This window comes from Schistocerca piceifrons, chromosome 8 (assembly GCF_021461385.2).
Source record: "Schistocerca piceifrons isolate TAMUIC-IGC-003096 chromosome 8, iqSchPice1.1, whole genome shotgun sequence".
NCBI classification, from domain to species: Eukaryota; Metazoa; Arthropoda; class Insecta; order Orthoptera; family Acrididae; genus Schistocerca; species Schistocerca piceifrons.
Window position 1 is genome coordinate 56,035,191 of NC_060145.1, and position 20,029 is coordinate 56,055,219.

Genomic DNA, 20,029 nt, shown 5'->3' on the forward strand with positions numbered 1-20,029 from the left:
TGCGGCTACTTCTGTCAAATAAATCCTCAATTGGCCTCACAAGAGCTGAATGCATCCCTCTTGCCGACAGCACTCAGCAAACCAGGATGGTGACCCATCTAGGGAGCTGAATAGAGTTGGGGAGAAAAGAAACTTGTGGCACAGCTCGACTAGAAGGGATCGGTTGGTAGGACATATTCTGAGACGTCAAGGGATCAGCAGTTTAGTACCGGAGGGAAACGTGGGGGGTAAAAATCGTAGAGAGAGACCAAGAGATGAATACAGTAAGCAAATTTTGAAGGCTGTAGGTTGCAGTAGTTACTCGGAGATGAAGAGGCTTGCACAGGGCACGGTAGCTTGAAGAGCTGCATCAAACCAGTCTTCGGAGTGAAGAACACAATAACAACAGTTTAGTAACTAAGGACAGAGCGCTGATGATATCTTCATGGCCCTGTGAGAAATTTGTCCTAAGGATATTATCACTCAAATTATATCTTATAAAGATACTTTCATTTTATTGTAAAGGAACTGTTCAGTCACATGAGTCATAATTTTTTGGAGTTGATTGATTCCTGCTTGAATCTTTATATATTATGGTCTGTTGGTTCTACTTAACAGGTCAGAGTCGTGACTGTTTTCAGTTTTGATTCAGAACATTAAGATGGCAGAACAGGAGACAGGGACCATAAACTATTTTTTAGTTTTTGTAAAGCCATATGTGAAGTATCACTATCGACCATTTGATACACATATATAAAGTTCTTAAGGAATTCTGAAACCCAAATATGGTGCCTTGGCTTCTGAAGCAGCACTCGCCTTACATACTGGTAAGGAAAGTACGAACAGAACGGACTGCAGTATCTTCTTGTGGTCGAATTCGACCTCATCATGTAGCATAAACTTTTCAGTACATATAGGGCTTTCGCCATCCTACTGGAGCACGGAAAGCTAGCCAATGGGAGGGTTCTTCGAGATCAGAGATTGCAGTTAATTCAAAAACTATCAACACAACCACCTCATACATCTTATACCTGAAAGGTAAATGCAAGAGACTGTAACACTAACGGCTAATACTACATCATCTTTTCGCTGATAATGTTACTCCTGCGAAGGAATTGAAAACCATCATGAGTGTGTGTAACGGGTAAGGTATCGGACTATACTTTTCTCGTTGATGAGAGGCAGTAGCAGTACAGACGGGAATCAAATCAAGATTGTGTAATTTCATCACTATTTCACTGTCCTACTTCTTCCCACATTGTTTTATCCAAATGACTCTCTTTTACTTCAGTCTACTGTTGCTTATGACTACGTTGTGATTTGAACCTATATCTGTTTAAAAATTCGATACCTCAATTAGGAATCTGTCTAGCCATGATGCATTCCAGCTGGTATCTTAACATATTATCAGGCTTTTACCAAATACACCGCCTCCTCTCGTGATTTTTAGAGTTTTCTCGCTATTACTGTCTGTAACTTAGTGCACAACTCAATTAGTGTTTCCCCTCTCTCATTCCTACCACCAAACCCGTATTCTCACGTAACTATTTCTTCTGTTTCCTCAGTTACTTCGACGTTCGAGCGACTCATCATAATTAGATTTTCATCTCTCCATACATACTGAAGTACACATTCAGTACACTTTATAATGTCATTTTTTGCTTGTGAAATCAGCATGTATACATGAACTAGTGTTGTCGGCGTTGGGTTGTTGTCGGTTCTGATGAAAATAATTCTATCACTAAACTGTTCATAGTAACTCACTCTCTGCTCCACTGTGGCTGCACCGTTTTCTTGTACTGTATTACCCCATATTCTTCTGACCGTAAGACCGCCTCCACTATATCCATATTGCCTGACAGAGAAAATAAAGACAGAAGATATAGACGGATGTCAATGTAACTTCGTACATTTACGATCCAATAAGCTTGCAGTGTAGAAAATCTCTCATAGATGTTACGTTATAAAATCTAGATTGCTCGCATAGTAGTTTAATAAGGTATTCATTGTGATGGATCCATTTTGGTTATTCGTTGCTGCACGTAGACGCCATCAGCAGATACGTAAATAGTTAGAGTTCCAGTTCCCTGTGACAGGTGGAATGGCAACCATGGTGCAGTGGTGCTGATCATGTTTTAATGTTGTTACCAGGCCTCAGAAAGTATACATGGTGTAACTAAATTTCCGGCGCTGCGGATTTGTAGTGGGGACCAGGGACGTTAAGTTTGGCATAGGAACTAATGTCCGGAAATGTACCGTTTTCGCGCTACGTGCGAAATACCACAACATACGTTCGAATCTCCATTTTCGGCGCCACTGACTAGGGTATTACGTACGTCATTCACTTGTCACCTGTTGTCCCCCGCCAACTACAGGTTTGTTTATAAGCCATGCAGTCGACTTCATAATCTACCCAAAAATGTTCAAATGTGTGTGAAATCTTATGGGACTTAACCGCTAAGGTCATCAGTCCCTAAGCTTACACACTACTTAACCTAAATTATCCTAAGGACAAACACACACACGCCGATGCCCGAGGGAGGACTCGAACCTCCGCCGGGACCAGCCTCACAGTCCATGACTGCAGCGCCTATGACCGCTCGGCTAATCCCGCGCGGCATAATCTACCCAGAGAGGCTGTTACGATTGTGTCTTTGCTCACACTGTACTACTGTACAGAAGTAATCATTGACTACAGTAGAGAATGCAAGTTGTATGTACATTTAATTTTTGGTGTGTTGCTGTTGACCATGGCGAACTACAATGAGAGAGCTGTTCGTCAGTTGTATACGGAGCGTTTTCCAGCCTGCCTGACACATTTGCACTCCACTTTGCTACAGCGTACAAGTGGTTCTCGGAGGTGGGTGCATTCACCACCAGCAGTGCCCACTGTGGTACTCCATCGCTGCACAGCACACACGACATTGGAAAGGCTATACAGCCCATGCAGTGGAAGAGGAGCCTGTTATGCATGAGCAGCTAGCTACTCCTGTACCACTCCTAAGAAGGTACAGGCAATGCATCCAAGATTTTGCGTCACGAGCCCACTTCTGCAAGTGATCCTTGCACCATTATGTGGACGACACCGACTTTCCACGGTAAATCCTTCTCACGGACGGAAGTGTTCACAGTTTCGACAACAGTCATGTAGTCATGTGCAATCTGATGAAAACCTAGATGTTGCGCCCACCCCAAATGGGTTTCAGGAACGATACGGTATGAAGATTGTGGCAGGGTTCCTGGACTGACATGTTACTGCGACTGCGCCATGCCTTCCTCCAGCGCTTCTCATGAGTGCTGCATACTTGAAATTCGTTAATAGCAAACCGCAAGTGCTCTTGGAAGATGTGCCACTGCATATGCATCAGGACTCTGCTTCCAGCAAGATGGTGTATCACCTTATGTTTCACTTCAAGTCTGACATCATTTGATTTGAAGCACGTCAGATGTTGAGTGACCACTATGAAGAACACGTGCGGGACACCAGTCAAGCGAGACAGCACTAGACAGAGTTTGAGAAACCGTCTCGTTGCGGGCGTCCATTTGGCCACCACGCATCATTCAGTTTTGTGGACGTTCGGATGTGACAGTGGCCCGATTTTGGCCTGCAAGGGCGGACGTACTTGTCTTCATGGTTCTGGTCGACTATGTCTGACCACCAAAAGGGAGGAACGCTGTTTTGTGCACCAGGCACATTGAAATCCCTCTACCTGTACTCTTGCCATCCGATAACAAGTAAGTGACGTCCAGAAACCATCTGTGCCCTCCCACACCACTGGCTGGAGACAAGCAGCAGGCAGACCAGAGAATTACTGCCACACACATGGACCGCCCGTAACATACAAGACAAATGGCTGTATTTAGAGTGTAGCCGTAAGCATGTTCTGCTGATGCATGACGTCGCATTGTGTTCATCGATGACGTTCTATACTACCCCAGACGGCCATAACCTGCCAGTATGACGGCGGCGGGGAAAAGATACCGTTCTTTTAATGTTTCAGAGAGGGACAGAGAGACTACTACCGGTGCTGCAGTGTGAGGAGCCGTTGGGTATGACTGCAGGGAACGGCTGATGGTGAGTGAGGGAACTGTGACAACACACTGGTACCTCACGGACGCCAGTACGCTCCTATGTGTAACATCTCATGTGACGGTATCTTGGTGCCACTTTTCTGAAGGAGAATGCACGTCCGTAAGTAAGAAGTGTTTGTATGCATTCACTGGGCGACTTCCATGGCGAGCAGTATCCGTAGATCTGTCTCCTATAGAACGTGTGCAGAACCAGCTCGAACGTTTGCTCCATCCCACGCCAATATCCAGGATACCAAGAAGCAGTTACAACAATTTTGGGCCAGGTTGTCTCAGGAGATTATATACCATGGCTACATGATTCCCTTACTAACCGAATCAGTGCGTTATAGAGACCAGAAGGGACACAAGTTAAACTGCTAATTGGGCTCTGCCAAGTTCTTCGTACATTTGACTCGATTTCGTAATCATTGAAATAACAGTACACATTCTCTTAACCCGTGAGGTTTCATTTCGTTTCCTCATCCCTTTCTGAATACTTATTATTTTTTTTAGGCAGTGTATACTGAGTCTTTGCATTTCCCTTTTCAGATTTCGTAGTTTTAGCATATAGACTTTTGATATTCTGTGGTCCGTATCGTAGAATGTAACCTTTTTGTTGGTAATGTAATGAGCGTATGGCATTGGTGGGCGGGAGACCCCTCGCGGGGCGGTTCGGCCGCCGCTCCACAAGTTCTTTAACATCACTACGGCGACTGGCGAGTGAATGAGGATGAAATTATGATGAAAGACACACAGGACCCAGTCATCTCGAGGCAGAGAAAATCCCTGACCCCGCCGGGAATCGAACCCGGGACCCCGTGCGCGGGAAGCGAGAACGCTACCGCAAGACCACGAGCCGCGGACTTTTTGTTGGTGATCAATCTCTTTTCCATAGTTATCCCCTACTTGGCGGTTGTTTATCAGAGATCCGAATGGGTGAATAATCCGGAATGTTTTTCCAATGGTGGTTTCCACTGCCTTTTCCATCGTCACACCACTAATCACTGGTGATTCTTCCACCTTTTAGGAAATATTATTATAATAATATTTCTAATTTTGCTAGTCTAGATTAATTAAGCTTTTATCATGTGTGTGTCTTGTGTGTGTGTGTGTGTTTGTGTGTGTAGGTAGGTAAGGGTTGTCCATAATTAAAATTCCAATTTCAAAACAACGTAGAAAGACAACCACTGCTCAGAACGACGTCAGATTTGAACATCATGTTGTTGACGCAGGAGGAAATGTCACAGAACAAAAATATTTAACAATGCTTAATATTTTACCAACAGATAAACCTGTAAGGGTGGTTACATAACTGGGGCCGGCTACAATTGGCAGATGAATCGCAGTGCGACATTTATGGCTTGAGTTGCACATTAGACCATCCGTACTGATCAATGCGCATGAACACACAAGTTCGGCAGTCAACAGTTGCGGCACTGTTACTTAAGTAAGCCCATCCAACCACGGCAAGGCCGTACCACATAGGGTGGGAAAAATCGGTTTTCTGCTGTCCCGAGTTCAAAAACCGCATAAAAATCAAAATGTCATAGGATTTAAATAGACCTGGGGCCAAGAACCGCACAAAAGGCAAAACGACATCGGTTTATAACTGTCGTGAGATTGGCGCAAGATCTGCTAGGTATGCCGTCCATCGTTTTCTGCCATAAGCTGAAATCGAAAAACAGCATTTTCTACAACATCGGAGTGTGTCGCGAGTCACGTTCAGAACGCGTTGCGCAATGCGTGCCTTCGATTCAGCTATGTTCGTAGTTGCAACACTAAACACATCTTTCAGATAACCCCACAGCCATAACTTACACGGATTAACATCAGATGATCTGGACGGCCAGGCTGTAGGGAGATGAGGCCCAAAATTCTAGCATTTCTGAAAGAAGTGTGCAGCAGTCGATTCAAAGGCTGTTCAATGTGCGGAAGGGCCTCATCTCGCATAAACATCATCCTACACACTCATTCACCCTGTTAAAGGGTTGAAATGGCTTTGGTGAGCAAAAAATTCTCATATTGTTTACCAGCTACGGTACAGGTAACAGGATCCGCGCGACTCATCTCTTCGAAAAAATGCGACCGTACAATAAACGATGCTGTCAACCCGCAAGACACAGTCACGTTTGCAGAATGAAGAAGTACCGGTTGACGTTAGTGCGAATTTTCCGTTGCCTGTATTGTGCAATTCTGAGTATTGACATGTCCTTGGAAATGGGCTTCGTCTCTCCACAGGATGTTCTGTGGCCATTTATTGTCCACTTCCGCAATTCTCCGAGCGCTGCACGTTTGCACACCACCTCTCCACCCCTCCTGCAATACTGTGGCCACATCGTCGACAGAAATCGAATCAACTGCTTTCCTAGCTGTGCCGCCGGCAGGGGTGGCCGAGCGGTTCTAGGCGCTACAGTCTGGAACCGCGCGACCGCTACAGTCGCAGGTTAGAATCCTGCCTCGGGCATGGATGTGTGTGATGTCCTTATGTTAGTTAGGTTTAAGTAGTTCTAGGTTCTAGGGGACTGATGACCTCAGAAGTTAAGTCCCATAGTGCTCAGAGCCATCTGAACCATTTGAACCTAGCTGTGCCACGCTGGAAGCATATCCTACGTGACTGTATAAAATCCAAGAAGCTTGTGCCTATATTTTTTACATATGGTACGTCGCCAGTTGGCTATATAAGACACCTTCCCTGTCTCGTAGTTCATAACGTCATTACCCTGTTACTTTTATGATTTTAAAATTATTTGGACTCACGCACAAGCTTCTTGGATTTTATTCGTGAATTAAATCCAATTACATAGGATCTGCTTCGTACAAACGGCATGTTGTCAGGTAGGACGTAATACAGATCTCTGCATTCTAATCTTAACTTTATGCCAGTATTGTCTTTATATTTTAAAATTCGTTTGGATGTAGAGTAAGCGTTTTGAGATTTCTGATCTACAATTCTTTCGACACGTCTACAACCTGGCTTGCTAACGATGACGTTTTAAATTACGTACTGTTATTGTTTTGGCAATTACGATTGCGTGTTGTTGTATGACTACAGCTAACGACGCTTTCCAACGTTTACTCACAGCCTTTTCGTATTTTGAACGGTATGTTACGTGATAAGCATTAACATAGTTTACAGTACACTGTTAAATGGCTCTGTCTAATATTCACTTTTACATCTAGAATTGGCTCACCATTACTTTTGCTCAGGTGTTGTACAATGTTTTTGTATTCCACTAGATTACAGGTAATTTTCTTAGGCTATGTTTGCTACATGTGTTACAGATCTGAAGAAACTAGTTATCGAACTTTAATTTTGATAGGAAAATGGCTCTACAGTCATTAGAAATTTTTACTTTCAAAAATATTTTTATTTAGTAAATCACGTTAAGATCTCCGTCTCTCCCTCTGACCATGTCAGGCTTCGTTCTATATTTATGTCTATCAGTCCACGAAGTCTTTCTTTCTTTCTTCTTTCTTTTGCTGGTACCTAGTCCCGCGGTGTCGCAGGGTCGGCACGGTTAGGAACGGATTTGGCAAGGTTAGTTTTTAAGGGGTGGCCGGATGCCCTTCCTGCCGCCTCCCCTACCCCCCAGGACAGAATTAGTGTATCCCAGCTGTCAGCGTCTAGTGTAATACATGGAATAGTGCGAACGTGTTCAGATGTTTGCAAGTCGTGTAACTGAGGCGGAACGTGGGGACCAGCCCGGTATTCACCTAGCGGGATGTGGAAAACCGCCTAAAAACCACATCTGGGCTGGTGGCACACTGGCCACCGTCAGTAATCCGCTGGGCGGATTCGATCCAGGCCAAGCGCGCTTACCCGAGTCCAGGAAGCAGCTCATTAGTGCTCTTTTTTTTTAACCTAAGACCGCTTTTTTTCTCTCTACCAACTTTTATTTTATTTTTTTTGTTTTTTCTTATTTTTTGTCATTTTTGTTTTTGTTAATATTTTTTTGTTTTGTTTTCTATTTTTTGGGGTGGTAGTGGACCGGTGGGGGCTCGGGGGGCAAAGTGGGCAGGGGTCGAAACCCGAGGCCTGGCCACAGTGTCCCCCTCACCCTCACCACCACCGAGCCTGTGGTGCTTAGTGAAGTGGGAGACACAGGAATCAACAGTAGTGTTGTTGTTATTTATTTATTTGCATGTGTTTTTGTAATATTCACTGTTATCATGAAATTATGTGAATACATCGGCGAAAGAGAAAAAGAAATATAAATTCTGTGTAAAGAAAAAGGAAAAGCAAAAAGAAATAAAATCCGCGCAATCTGCGACGCGCTCGCCCATCCCCGGAGGTCAGAAGTAGTATCGATCGTAGGCGGTTTAAACTCAGACACCGCCGGGAGAGGAGGGGTAGGTGCCCTCTGAGCCAGACACCCCCCAACTCAGTGGAGGTCTATCAAAGACCGCTCGAAGATAGTTAGCAAATAATGTTCGGTAATGCGGCGTGTTTTCGAGAGCTGCATGGACTGTTCGTAAATAGGTCCAGAAGTCAAGGCGGGATTTAGGTCCCTCATGAAAGAGACAAGCGACCGCCCCACCCTTTGACCCACGTAATCGCGTGACATTTGGCGGTGGGAAAATGTCTGTCCTCCGGGTAGAGAAATATTCGAGGTTCGATTGTGTCTGGTGGCACCCGGAGATAGCAGGCAATGATTTGCTGCACGAAGCGCCATACATCTTGCGATGAGGCGCATGTCAGACGGTGTTCATCATTGTCCAGTTGCTGGCAAAGGAGACAAAGAGGGGATTCTGACAAGCCAATGTTGTGCAGTCGCTGCTTCGTGGCAAATTTCCTGTTGACTATGTGATACCATAGTGCCCGGACGTTCGTAGGGAGGAAAGGCTAGTGGACGGTAGTCCACACTATGGGCCACTAGATGGAGGGATGTTTGGTCTCCATCACATTCCGGGGAACACAGTGCAGCAGCAGGCTGTAAAAATCCTTAGTCCTGGGTGGGAGAGTATCTGGGAGACTGGTATGTATGTAACTGCAGTCGACGAAAACTCTCGGGTAACCTGGTGTTTCAGTCCGCAAGGTCTCCTCTCTAAGTTATTGTGTTCTGTCATGTTTTGTGTGTACTAGTCGTCTATCGTACGACCAATGGGCACACAGGCAACCAGGCTTTCTATAGATACGCAGTGCTGTGTAACTACTCACTCTGCGCTGTGTTGGTTGCAGTCGGGAGTGCACTGGGCGGCCCAAGGTGTACAACTGCGTGACGTCAAGCGACGCGCCGCTGACGTACGGTGACTTCGTAAGCAGCATTGGCCGCTGCGCGGCGGTCTGGCCTCCCAAGGCGGCGGTGTGGTGCTGCTCGCTATGGGTCACCCGCCACCGGCCCGTCTACCTGCTGTGCCGGCTGCTGTTGCAGCTGCTGCCTGCCTACGTCATCGACTACGTCGCGCTCCTCGCGCACCGGAAGCTGCGGTGAGTACCGCACTGTGCTCTCCACCAGACTACCGTAAGCGACGTCCAGTTCTTCCGATCTTCGTGATTCGGCATGCAGGCTTTGGCTTGACAGTGATGGATTATAGAGCCTGCGATGTAAGTCCTCGACAGTCTCTGTAATTTCGTCTCTTGCATTATCAACTTCTCACCAACTCTTCCCAGCATTGTGTGTGATAAGCTTGTCTTTTGATTGAACGGAACGAAAGACTCATGTTGAGGTCGACCTTGAAGGTCTTCTCAATCAGTCTTGTGATCGGCGTCCACTGATCTCTTCTGATCGCCTTCTTTCCTTTTTTGTTGAGGTCTCTTTGTTTGGCGGCCTCTCTGTCAGGTTTTCGCTTTTCTTCTATAAGCTATTCTCTTTCGAGGCTGACTCTCAGGTTTTTCTGTTTCTGGAGTGCACTGACTTTCTTTACTGCTGCTGGAATACTGCTGGTGGTTTCTGTCGAGAGTTCTTTCAGCTTCATCCGTCTTACGTTTCCTATGGCAGTTTCTTGTCTATGCTTTGGCTGAACTCATTTATTGCTGGTCCCATCATATGTTTTCTCACCAGTTGAGTGTTAATACGGTTCCTGGCTCTAAATCGTCGAAAGCACTACCTACTTAGAAGCAAGTTATGACTAACACATCTGAGTAATTTGATTGTTCGATGTGAAGATGTAATCTACTTCATTTTTAACCGTGTTGTGAGGTCTTCTCAAGGTCCACTTTCTTTTCGGATTTCCCTTGCAAAATGTATTCATGCAGTATAAACATCTTTTACTGCTGTTCCAATGATGTTCGTAATTTCTGTCGTGAGTTCGTTCATTTCAGTTCCACTTAGCTTTTCTGTTGGTTGTTAGGAATATTCATCATTTGTCCTTTGTGGTTTCACGTTGAAAGTCCCAAATTTCCAACGAAGCGATGGTCTTCTGGAGGCCTCAGTCTTATCTTAGTGTTAAAATCACTAAGTATTAAGCAAAATGTGGTGGTTCTGAATTTTTTTCTGTTGCAGGTCTTCATATAACTGTTCAAGTTGTTCGTCAGTTGAGGTGTAAGTAGGTGTGCAGCCACATCTGGCTCGAAAGCTAAGCTTGGTACTCAGCCCAAGTATCAGAAAGATCACTCGGTGGGAAATAGATATTGTTGTGAATCACACTTCGCAACTTTTCACAAACACAACTTTTATTGAGGTAAGTTCACAAGGTTGGTGACTGAACAACAAATTCTAATTTTCCACAAAGGTTCGTGGTAACGGACACGCGCGCACACACGCACACACACACACACACACACACACACACACACACACACACACACACAAGTAAGAGTCCAATTTAGATACGAAGACGTAATCTTCAGTGGTCGAAGTACACGAGGTCGGCATCCAGAGTGAACTGAACTTCGGGGTTGGTTCTAGCCCCTAAATAGCTGTCGCCAGCCAATCAGGTTTTGGCGTAGTGACACTTCCTGCATGCCGTGGCTCGACTTCCCCCTGCAGGAAGTAGTGCTCGGAATGTCTGTTTCCATTATCTTGTATGTACGAGGGGCGTTCAGAAAGTAAGCTCCGATCGGTCGCGAAATGGAAACGACTATGAAAATCCGATAAAGCTTTGCACAGATGTGTTGGGTAGTGTCTCTAGTATAACCCCAGTTAGCATCACGTCGCTCTTCTCATTTCTGAGCTCGCAGTGAGTGCGTAAAGATGTCTAGAAAATAGTGTCTGCCGCCAAGTACGAGGGTCTGGTGAGAAATTTCGCCTGAAGCTATGCAGCTAACATTACATAACTGTCGTGCTGTTTCTTCTTCAAGACAATTCTCAGCCGCATTCTGCAGGGGCAATGAAGATGCTCCTGCATCGTTTTCAAATGGAAATGTGAGATTACCTACAATACAGTCCGCAATTGTCTCCCCCTGAGTTTCATCTCTGGTCACATGAATCGCTGTCTTCGAAGACAACATTTTGACACAGACAACGAGGTGCAGGCCAGCGTGGAGAATTGGCGGAAAGCACTGGCGGCTGCCTTCTATGATGAGGCTATTGAAAAGTTGGTACAACGCCATGACAAAAGTCTAAGTCAGAATGGCGACTACGTAGAGAAGTAGCTGAAAGGTGTAGCTAATTGTTACAAGTATAACATTTCTGATGTTCACTGTGGTTTCAGTTTGGCAATCAATCGGAGCTTACTTTCTGAACAGGCCTCGTAAATAACCGGTGTTTACCATGGTGCTTTTGGTTCGCCTTGGACATAGACAACGCCGTCCTCTGTGGTGTAATATGGGTTGCCGGCCCTCAGGGGCCACCTTGGCTCTGGCATAATAGATATAGCCTTGGTGACGAGGCCTTTCCTCCTGTTGTGAACTAGCAGAGCTACGCCGCCAATATGTGAATTTACGTCTGAGTTATTCTGAAGTATTCTGAAGTAAGACGTGCCCAGGCTTGAGGACAGTAGGCGTTTCGCTTTGGAGATTCGTTCACTGTCTCGTTTGATGCTTTGCAATTGATCCTAATTACTTTATGCTCTGTTGTTGTTTAATATGATAAGTCGATATTTTGCCCCTTTACGCCTCCAGACTCCACATTTCACACCGATATTCCGAACCTCCATCACTATTTGCCTGCGGTGTACTTGTTTTAACGTTAGAGATTTTCATTCAGGGAAGGTTTCGACCATATCTTCTCATGCTGGTCCAATGTGGATCGAGACGAGGTGGATACCTGTATAGAGGTTAGTAGAAACTTAGATGGATAAGCGTTTTAGGGAATGTTCCCCTCAGGAGGTGCAGGAGAGGAGAAACGTGTGCTCTTGTAGGACAGGGTCGCCACTCCCTGAGATTACACTGCGCCCACCGGTTCGTGACAGGTAACCACCTCGTATGACAGCCGTCACATTACACCTCAATTCTCGTATGAATACTGCAGTAGCCTGGAAGCGTCGTTCGTACGAAAGCACCAGCGACTAAATTAATAACGTTCTGTGCCGACTGTGAAGTGTTGCATACAAAATTAGCACCACACACAGCCCGATTCTCTCTGTCTTAAGCTTACTGCAACTTGAAAAGCACTTCAGCATAGACGCTTTCCCCTGTTATTGTGTCATTGATTACGCATCAGATGTGGTAATACTGCTATTATTACGAGTAGTTTCAGAATGAGATTTTCACTCTGCAGCGGAGTGTGCGCTAATATGAAACTTACTGGCAAATTAAAACTGTGTGCCGGGCCGAGACTCGAACTCAGGACCATTGCCTTTCGTGGGCAAGTGCTCTACCAACTGAGCTACCCAAGCACGACTCACGCCCCGTCCTCACAGCTTTACTCCTGCCAGTATCTCGTCTCCTACCTTCCAAACTTTACAGAAGCTTGTCCGCGAAAGGCAAAGGTCCCGAGTTCGAGTCTCGGTCCGGCACACAGTTTTAATCTGTCAGGGGGTTTCATATCGGCACACACTCCGCTGCAGAGTGAAAATCTCTTCTGGAAACATTCCCCAGACTGTGGCTAAGTCATGTCTCCGCAACATCCTTTCTTTCAGGAGAACTAGTTTTGCAAGGATCGCAGAAGAGCTTCTGTAAAGTTTGGAAGGTAGGAGACGAGATACTGACAGAAGTAAAGCTGTGAGGACGGGGCGTGAGTCGTACTTGGGTAGCTCAGTTGGTAAAGCAGTTGTCCGCAAATGTCCCGAGTTCGAGTCTCGGCCCGGCACACAGTTTTAATCTGCCAGGAAGTTTCATTACGAGTAGATGATTTTTGCCATTTTTCCAGAATTTGTAGAGTGATTGGCAGTTTTGCTTAAGGATGGCGTACACTGAAGCGGCAGAAGTCATGCACATATACACATGGAAAATCGCGTACGCAAGATATAAAAGGGCAGCGCATTGGCGAAGCTGTCATTATTAGTCATATGAGTCAAGCGAACAGCTTTCTGAAGTGATTATGGTCGCGTGACGGGAATTAACGGACTCTGAACACGGAATGGTAGCTGGAGATAGACTAATGGCACATTCCATTTCAGTATGGGAGTTCAGTACTCCGAGATCCACAGTGTCGAGAGTGTTCCGAGAATACCCAATTTGAGGCATCACCTCTCACCATGGACAACGCAGTGACAGACGGCCTTCACTTAACGACTGAGGGCACCGATGTTTGCGTAGAGTTGTCAGTGCTGACAGCAAACAACACTGTGTGAAATTATCGCAGAAATCAATGTGGAGCGTACGACGAACGTACCCTTAAGGACTGTCCGGCGGAATTTGACGCTCATGGGCTACGGCAGCATACGACCGACTTGAGTGCTTTTGCTTACGCGCGAAATCGCCTGCTACGCCTCTCCTAGGCTCCTGACCATATCGTTTGGACCCTTGACAACTGCCGGCCGCTGTGGCCGAGTGCTTCTAGGCGCTTCAATCCGGAGCCGCGCGACTGCTACGGTCGCAGGTTCGAATCCTGCCTCGGGCTTGGATGTGTGCGATGTCCTTAGGTTATTTAGGTTTAAGTAGTTTCTAGTTCTAGGGGACTGATGACCTCAGATGTTAAGTCCAGAAGTGCTCAGAGCCATTTCAACCATTTGAACCCTTGACGACTCGAATCCCATGGCCTGGTGATTCCCGATTTCAGGTGGTAAGAGTTGATGGTGAGGTTCGAGTGTAGTGCATACCCCACGAAGCAGTGGGTCCAAGTTGTCAACAAACGATTGTGCGGGCTGGTAGTGACTCCATATTGGTGCAAGCTGTGTTTACATGGAATGGACTGGGCCCTCTGGTCCAACTGAGCCGATTGTTGACTGCAGTTGTTACGTTCGGCTGCTTGGAGACCATTTGCAACCATTCACGGACTTCACTTTCCGGAACAACGATTACACGTAACGGTGTCACAATTGTTCGCAGTTGGTTTGAAGAACGTTCTAGACAATTCAGACGAAGTGTTCGGCCTCTCGGATCGCCCGACATGAATTCTATCGAACATTTATAGGACATAATGTAGAGAGGTCAGTTCGTGGACAAAATCTTCTATCGGCAACACTTCCGCAGTTACGGACGGCTATAGGGGCAGCGTGGCTCAATATTTTTGCAATGGACTTCCAACGACTTGCTGAGTCCACGCCACGTCTAGCTGCTCTCTCTCTCTCTCTCTCTCTCTCTCTCTCTCTCTCTCTCTCTCTCTCTCTCTCTATTCGTTTAGTCGGTTCCGACTCTTCGTGACCCCATGAACCAAATCACGCCACTTTTTCCTGTCTTGGACTTTCTCCCGTACACCTTCCAGGTTGCAACACATTGTTTCTGTGATGCCATCGACCCATCTCATCCTCTGACGTCCTCTTCTTCTAGTTCCTTCAATCTTCCCCAGCATTAATGTTTTTTTCCAGCGAGGCGTGCCTTCGCATTGTGTGTCCAAAGTAGGTCAGCTTTTGTTTTAACATTAGATCTTCAAGGGAGAAATCAGGATTTATTTGCTCCAATATTGATCTGTTGGTTCTCTCTGCAGTCCATGGAACTCTAAGAAGTTTCCTCCAACACCACAATTCAAAGGAGTCAATTCTTCGCCGTTCAGCCCTTCTAATGATCCATGTCTCACATCCATACATCACAACTGGAAAGACCGTAGCCCTCACAATACGGATCTTTGTTGCTAGTGTTATATCTCTGGACCTTATAACCTTGTCAAGGTTTGACATCGCCTGTCTACCGAGCAACAGGCGTCTCCGGATTTCATGGCTGCAGTCGCCATCAGCAGATATCTGGGAACCGAGATAACTGAATGTGGTCACTACCTCCATGATTTCTCCTGCTATATCACCACGAATCGGTAGGTGTAGTTGCCATAATTTTCGTTTTCTTCACATTCAGTCTAAGACCGGCCTTTTTAATTTCGTCTTTCACCTTCAGCAAGAGGAGGTCCGACGCGATATTAGGAGGTATTCCAATGTGTTCTACACAATACTGTCAGCGTTCTGCGTGCCTTGTTCCACTTTCTGGTGACAGCTGTTTCTCCTTAATGTTAGCTGGTTTGACTTTCTCCGCTCCCTTTTTGAGCGAGTTTTCTAGGTCGTGGGATATAGTTTCCTCGCACAATAAACTCTGTTGATACGGCACTTGTGATATTCGCTATTTTTTAGCTTCATTAAAGGAGCAAATAGTTAATACTTTCAGCGAGAAGACAAATACTTGTTTACGAAGAATGATTAATGTATAATAAGGCGTCGCATAGCGACGGTGGAATTTCCTAAATAATGTAACTCGTCGTCTTTGGGCGGCAACATAAACAGAAGAATACGGATCGATATGCGATCCTTCACTATTTTGTTTGTTGTAGAACAAATGAAGCCTTGAGCGCTAAACACTTGTACTGTTTTTCTTAAGTAAGACGGACGCAGATTTGTGGCACTCTGATCTAATTTTTTTTTTATTAAATACATAAAAACGTGTTCCGTCTAAGTTTGAGTGAAGTGTAAAAAGAAGAACTGTTATAACTTATCGTGACGACGCACGAGCGACTCAAGAGGACAATGGCTATATAAAAGAGCGCTCAATGGACATGAAACGGACACAAAAATCTACCGTCATTTGTAGTACTAAGCTTAAGGTACGATATATGTTTTAGTTATAATAAATATTTTTCTGGAAATATTGAATCAGTTAGCAGTGCTCATTCCTATTATCTCCTCAGTATTATTTTCATTTTAATTATGCATTTTGCTAAGATTACAGACACCAAGATCAGCAGTCCAATGTGCGTGTTACATCGACAAAAAGAAAACTGTTTTATCGTCTTCTTGCATCAGCTTTAATATTCAATTTCCCTTTTGTGTGGTGTTACAGTTGTTTTTGCACCCTCAAGAATTTTCTTGTCCCTTAGGAAATTGTCTTGTCATAACAATAACTTCACGACCGGGTATGATCGTATCTACGATCATGAAGTAATTAGAAAGACGATAATGCAATTTCTTAATCAATAGCACGCTAGCTGTGACTGCTTCAAGCCACGCGAAACTCCAAGTAAGGGCTATTCACATTTCATAATACAATATTTTATGACAAGGGTCAATCCATGATTCTTACGCCAATTGTGATTGATAAAACAGTAAGTGAAATCTCAAATTCCAACTTTTCCATTGAATAACAACATCACTTTATGTTATTTGTAGCTTGAGTAGTATCTCTGTGGCCGTTCACGTTTTGCAATCAGTTCAGTGTGGTTATCTATTCATGTTTTTGGCATAGTGCCGATGACAGTGTTCTTAAATAAATTTTTAAGAGTTTATAATGATTAGAAGATGTGCGGCCCACTCGTAATGTTTACATTACAACGATTGAAACGCCTCAAAAATGTTAATCCCCGTAAGACCTACAAGCACATCTTCATCTTCGATATTGTGAAAGAAATCTACTGCAACCTCTTTGCTTTTTGTAATTTGGAAGGTCGTGGTAAGGATCAAAAGAAGAAAAAACGTCCATTAAATATGAGCTCTAAAATGCATACGTTAAGAGCTATGAACACTTGTCGGTTTTCGCTACTCTGGAAAACATCTCTTAATGTGCTCGTGGCTAACACATCTCTTCTAGTAAATATCTGGTAGCTCTTGTATTGCACTTTAGATCCCATGTTTACTCGATATAATGTTCTTGTTTCGGTCCTTACTAGCACCTCTCGACGTATGGAAGGCGAAGAGATTACGGTCTAGAAGAGGTTTTTTTCACAGTGTCGCAGGTGAAGAAGTGCTCATACCTCTTAAGGTATGCATTTTAGAGCTCATGTTTATTGTTTTTTTGTTTCCAGTGATCGTTCTTGGCATATCCTTAATACTGTCTGTTTCCCCAGGGACACCCTTTTGATTACTCTCAAGCTATTATGTCCTTTTTTGCAAAACTAAACCTCACACTGGGCAATTTGATACCGTATTCGTCCATTTCCGGCTCCTCATATGGATATAAAATTTGGTCAAAAATCCATTGTGTGATATTACCCAAAACCACTAACTAAGTTTTCCTTAATTAAATCTTTCTTTGCAAAACGAGACGTCACGCTGGCCAGTTTGCTATTTCCGCTGTTCGTTTGGTTACGAATATTTTGAGAAAAATCGGTTGTGTGTCATCTAGAGAGCGTTAATTTCACTCCTCTCCAACATGTGACCAGAAATTATTGGCACTATGATTTACACAAGTGTAATTAGTTAATTAACGGTAAAGTGTTATCAAGAAATTGGACTAGAATAAATACACTACTGGTCATTAAAATTGCTACACTAAGAAGAAATGCAAGTGATAAACGGGTATTCATTGGACAAATATATTATACTAGAACTGACATGTGATTACATTTTCACGCAATTTGGGTGCATAGATCCTGAGAAATCAGTACCCAGAACAACCACCTCTGGCCATAATAACGGCCTTGATACGCTTGGGCAATGAGTCAAACAGAGCTTGGATGGCGTGTACAGGTACAGCTGCCCATGTAACTTCAACACGATACCACAGTTCATCAAGAATAGTGACCGGCGTATTGTGACGAGCCAGTTGCTCGGCCACCATTGACCAGACGTTTTCAGTTGGTGAGAGATGTGGAGAATGTGCTGGCCATGGCAGCAGTCGAACATTTTCTGTATCCAGAAAGGCCCGTACAGGACCTGCAACATGCGGTCGTGCATTATCCTGCTGAAATGTAGGCTTTCACAGGGATCGAATGAAGGGCAGAGCCACGGGTCGTAACACATCTGAAATGTAACGTCCACTATTCAAAGAGCCGTGAATGCGAACAAGAGGTGACTGAGACGTGTAACCAATGGCACCCCATACCATCACGCCGGGTGCTAACGCCAGTATGGCGATGACGAATACACGCTTCCAATGTGCGTTCACCGCGATATCGCCAAAAACGGATGCGACCATCAAGATGCTGTAAACAGAACCTGGATTCATCCGAAAAAATGACGTTTTGCCATTCGTGCACCCAGGTTCGTCGTTGAGTACATCATCGCAGGCGTTCCTGTCTGTGATGCAGCGTCAAGGGTAACCGCAGCCATGGTCTCCGAGCTCATAGTCCATGCTGCTGCAAACGTCGTCGAATTGTTCGTGCAGATGGTTGTTGTCTTGCAAACGTCCCCATCTGTTGACTCAGGGATCGAGACGTTACAGTCATGCGGATAAGATGCCTGTCATCTCGACTGCTAGTGATACGAGGCCGTTGGGATCCAGCAGGGCGTTCCGTATTACCCTCCTGAACCCACCGATTCCATATTCTGTTAACAGTCATTGGATATCGACCAACGCGAGCAGCAAAGTCGCGATACGATAAACCGCAATCGCAGTAGGCTACAATCCGACCTTTATCAAAGTCGGAAACGTGATGGTACGCATTTTCCTCCTTACACGAGGCATCACAACAACATTTCACCAGGCAACGCCCGTAAACTGCTGTTTGTGTATGAGAAATCGGTTGGAAACTTTCCTCATGTCAGCACGTTGTAAGTGTCGCCACCAGCGCCAACCTAGTGTGAATGCTCTGAAAAGCTAATCATTTGCATATAACAGCATCTTCTTCCTGTCGGTTAAATTTCGCGTCCGTAGCACGTCGTCTTCGTGGTGTAGCAGTTTTAATGGCCAGTAGTGTAGCTGAATAGAAGTAATAAAAAAACTAAACAATAATACTTTCTTTGAAAAACAGGCTGAGGGAAAATTACAGAAAGGTACACAACTTCAACATGACGGTGGAGTTCTTCGTGATGCGCGAGTGGGACTTCGAGACGGCGCAGACCGAAGCGCTGCGGTCGCGCCTCGCCGCCGAAGACCGCGCACTGCTGCCGTTCGACCCACGGCTGATAGACTGGGAGAGCTACTTCGACCACTTCGTGTGCGGCGTGCGGCGCTTCCTCCTCAAAGACGACCTGGACTCCGTGCCCGCTGCCAGGCTGCGCTACAGGAGGTCAGTAACAAGAGGCGTCTCCCTCACAATGAGGCTCGGCCAAATATTCTTTCTCGAAAGGAGTCTATCCCGCGGATACGTGACTCTTAATTCGCAGCCGAGGAGTTTTTCTTTCCTACTCCCATGAGTGCTTCTCCAGACAGGTGTGCAGGTGAGCTTGTAGGACGGTGGGATAATTTTATCTGTCATTAATTGTACGAGGTCTGTTCAAAAAATTCCGGAACATTCGTAATTTCGCGACAACGGTAGGTTGGAGCGAAATCCGGTTGGCATCCCTGCACACGCCTGTGTTAAATCTGTTACTGCTGTGAAGTTTCATTGTTGTATGTCTGTTAATTATTGTCCGTGGCTGTGTTGAGTAGAACGTTGTGTGGCACAGTTTGCGAATTTCGAGATGGCACAGTTAGAAGAGCAAAGTGTCTGCATTAAATTTTGCGCGAACTCAAGATAACTGTTACAGAGACACCGCAAATGATGCAGAAAGCCAACGGTGATGATTGCTTAAGAGTACTCGGTGTTACGAATGGCTCACATGGTTTAAAAATGACCGGACTGAAGTTAAAGGTGACCCTCTGCGGCGGCGCGGTTCTTTCCGTCCCTTCACGACGAACCGGCACCTACCTGTGAACATT

At 45.2% G+C, this 20,029-nt stretch overlaps 1 protein-coding gene across 2 annotated transcripts in view; it reads left to right on the forward strand.

Moving 5' to 3' along the window:
• The window catches only part of LOC124711258 (putative fatty acyl-CoA reductase CG5065), a 240,792-nt gene that overhangs the window by 207,081 nt on the left and 13,682 nt on the right, over window positions 1-20,029 (forward strand). For both annotated transcript variants that reach the window (XM_047241230.1, XM_047241231.1), the window contains 2 exons: window positions 9,230-9,478; window positions 19,140-19,397. In XM_047241230.1, the coding sequence (XP_047097186.1) occupies window positions 9,230-9,478; window positions 19,140-19,397 (507 nt within the window). The remainder of the gene's footprint in view (window positions 1-9,229; window positions 9,479-19,139; window positions 19,398-20,029) is intronic.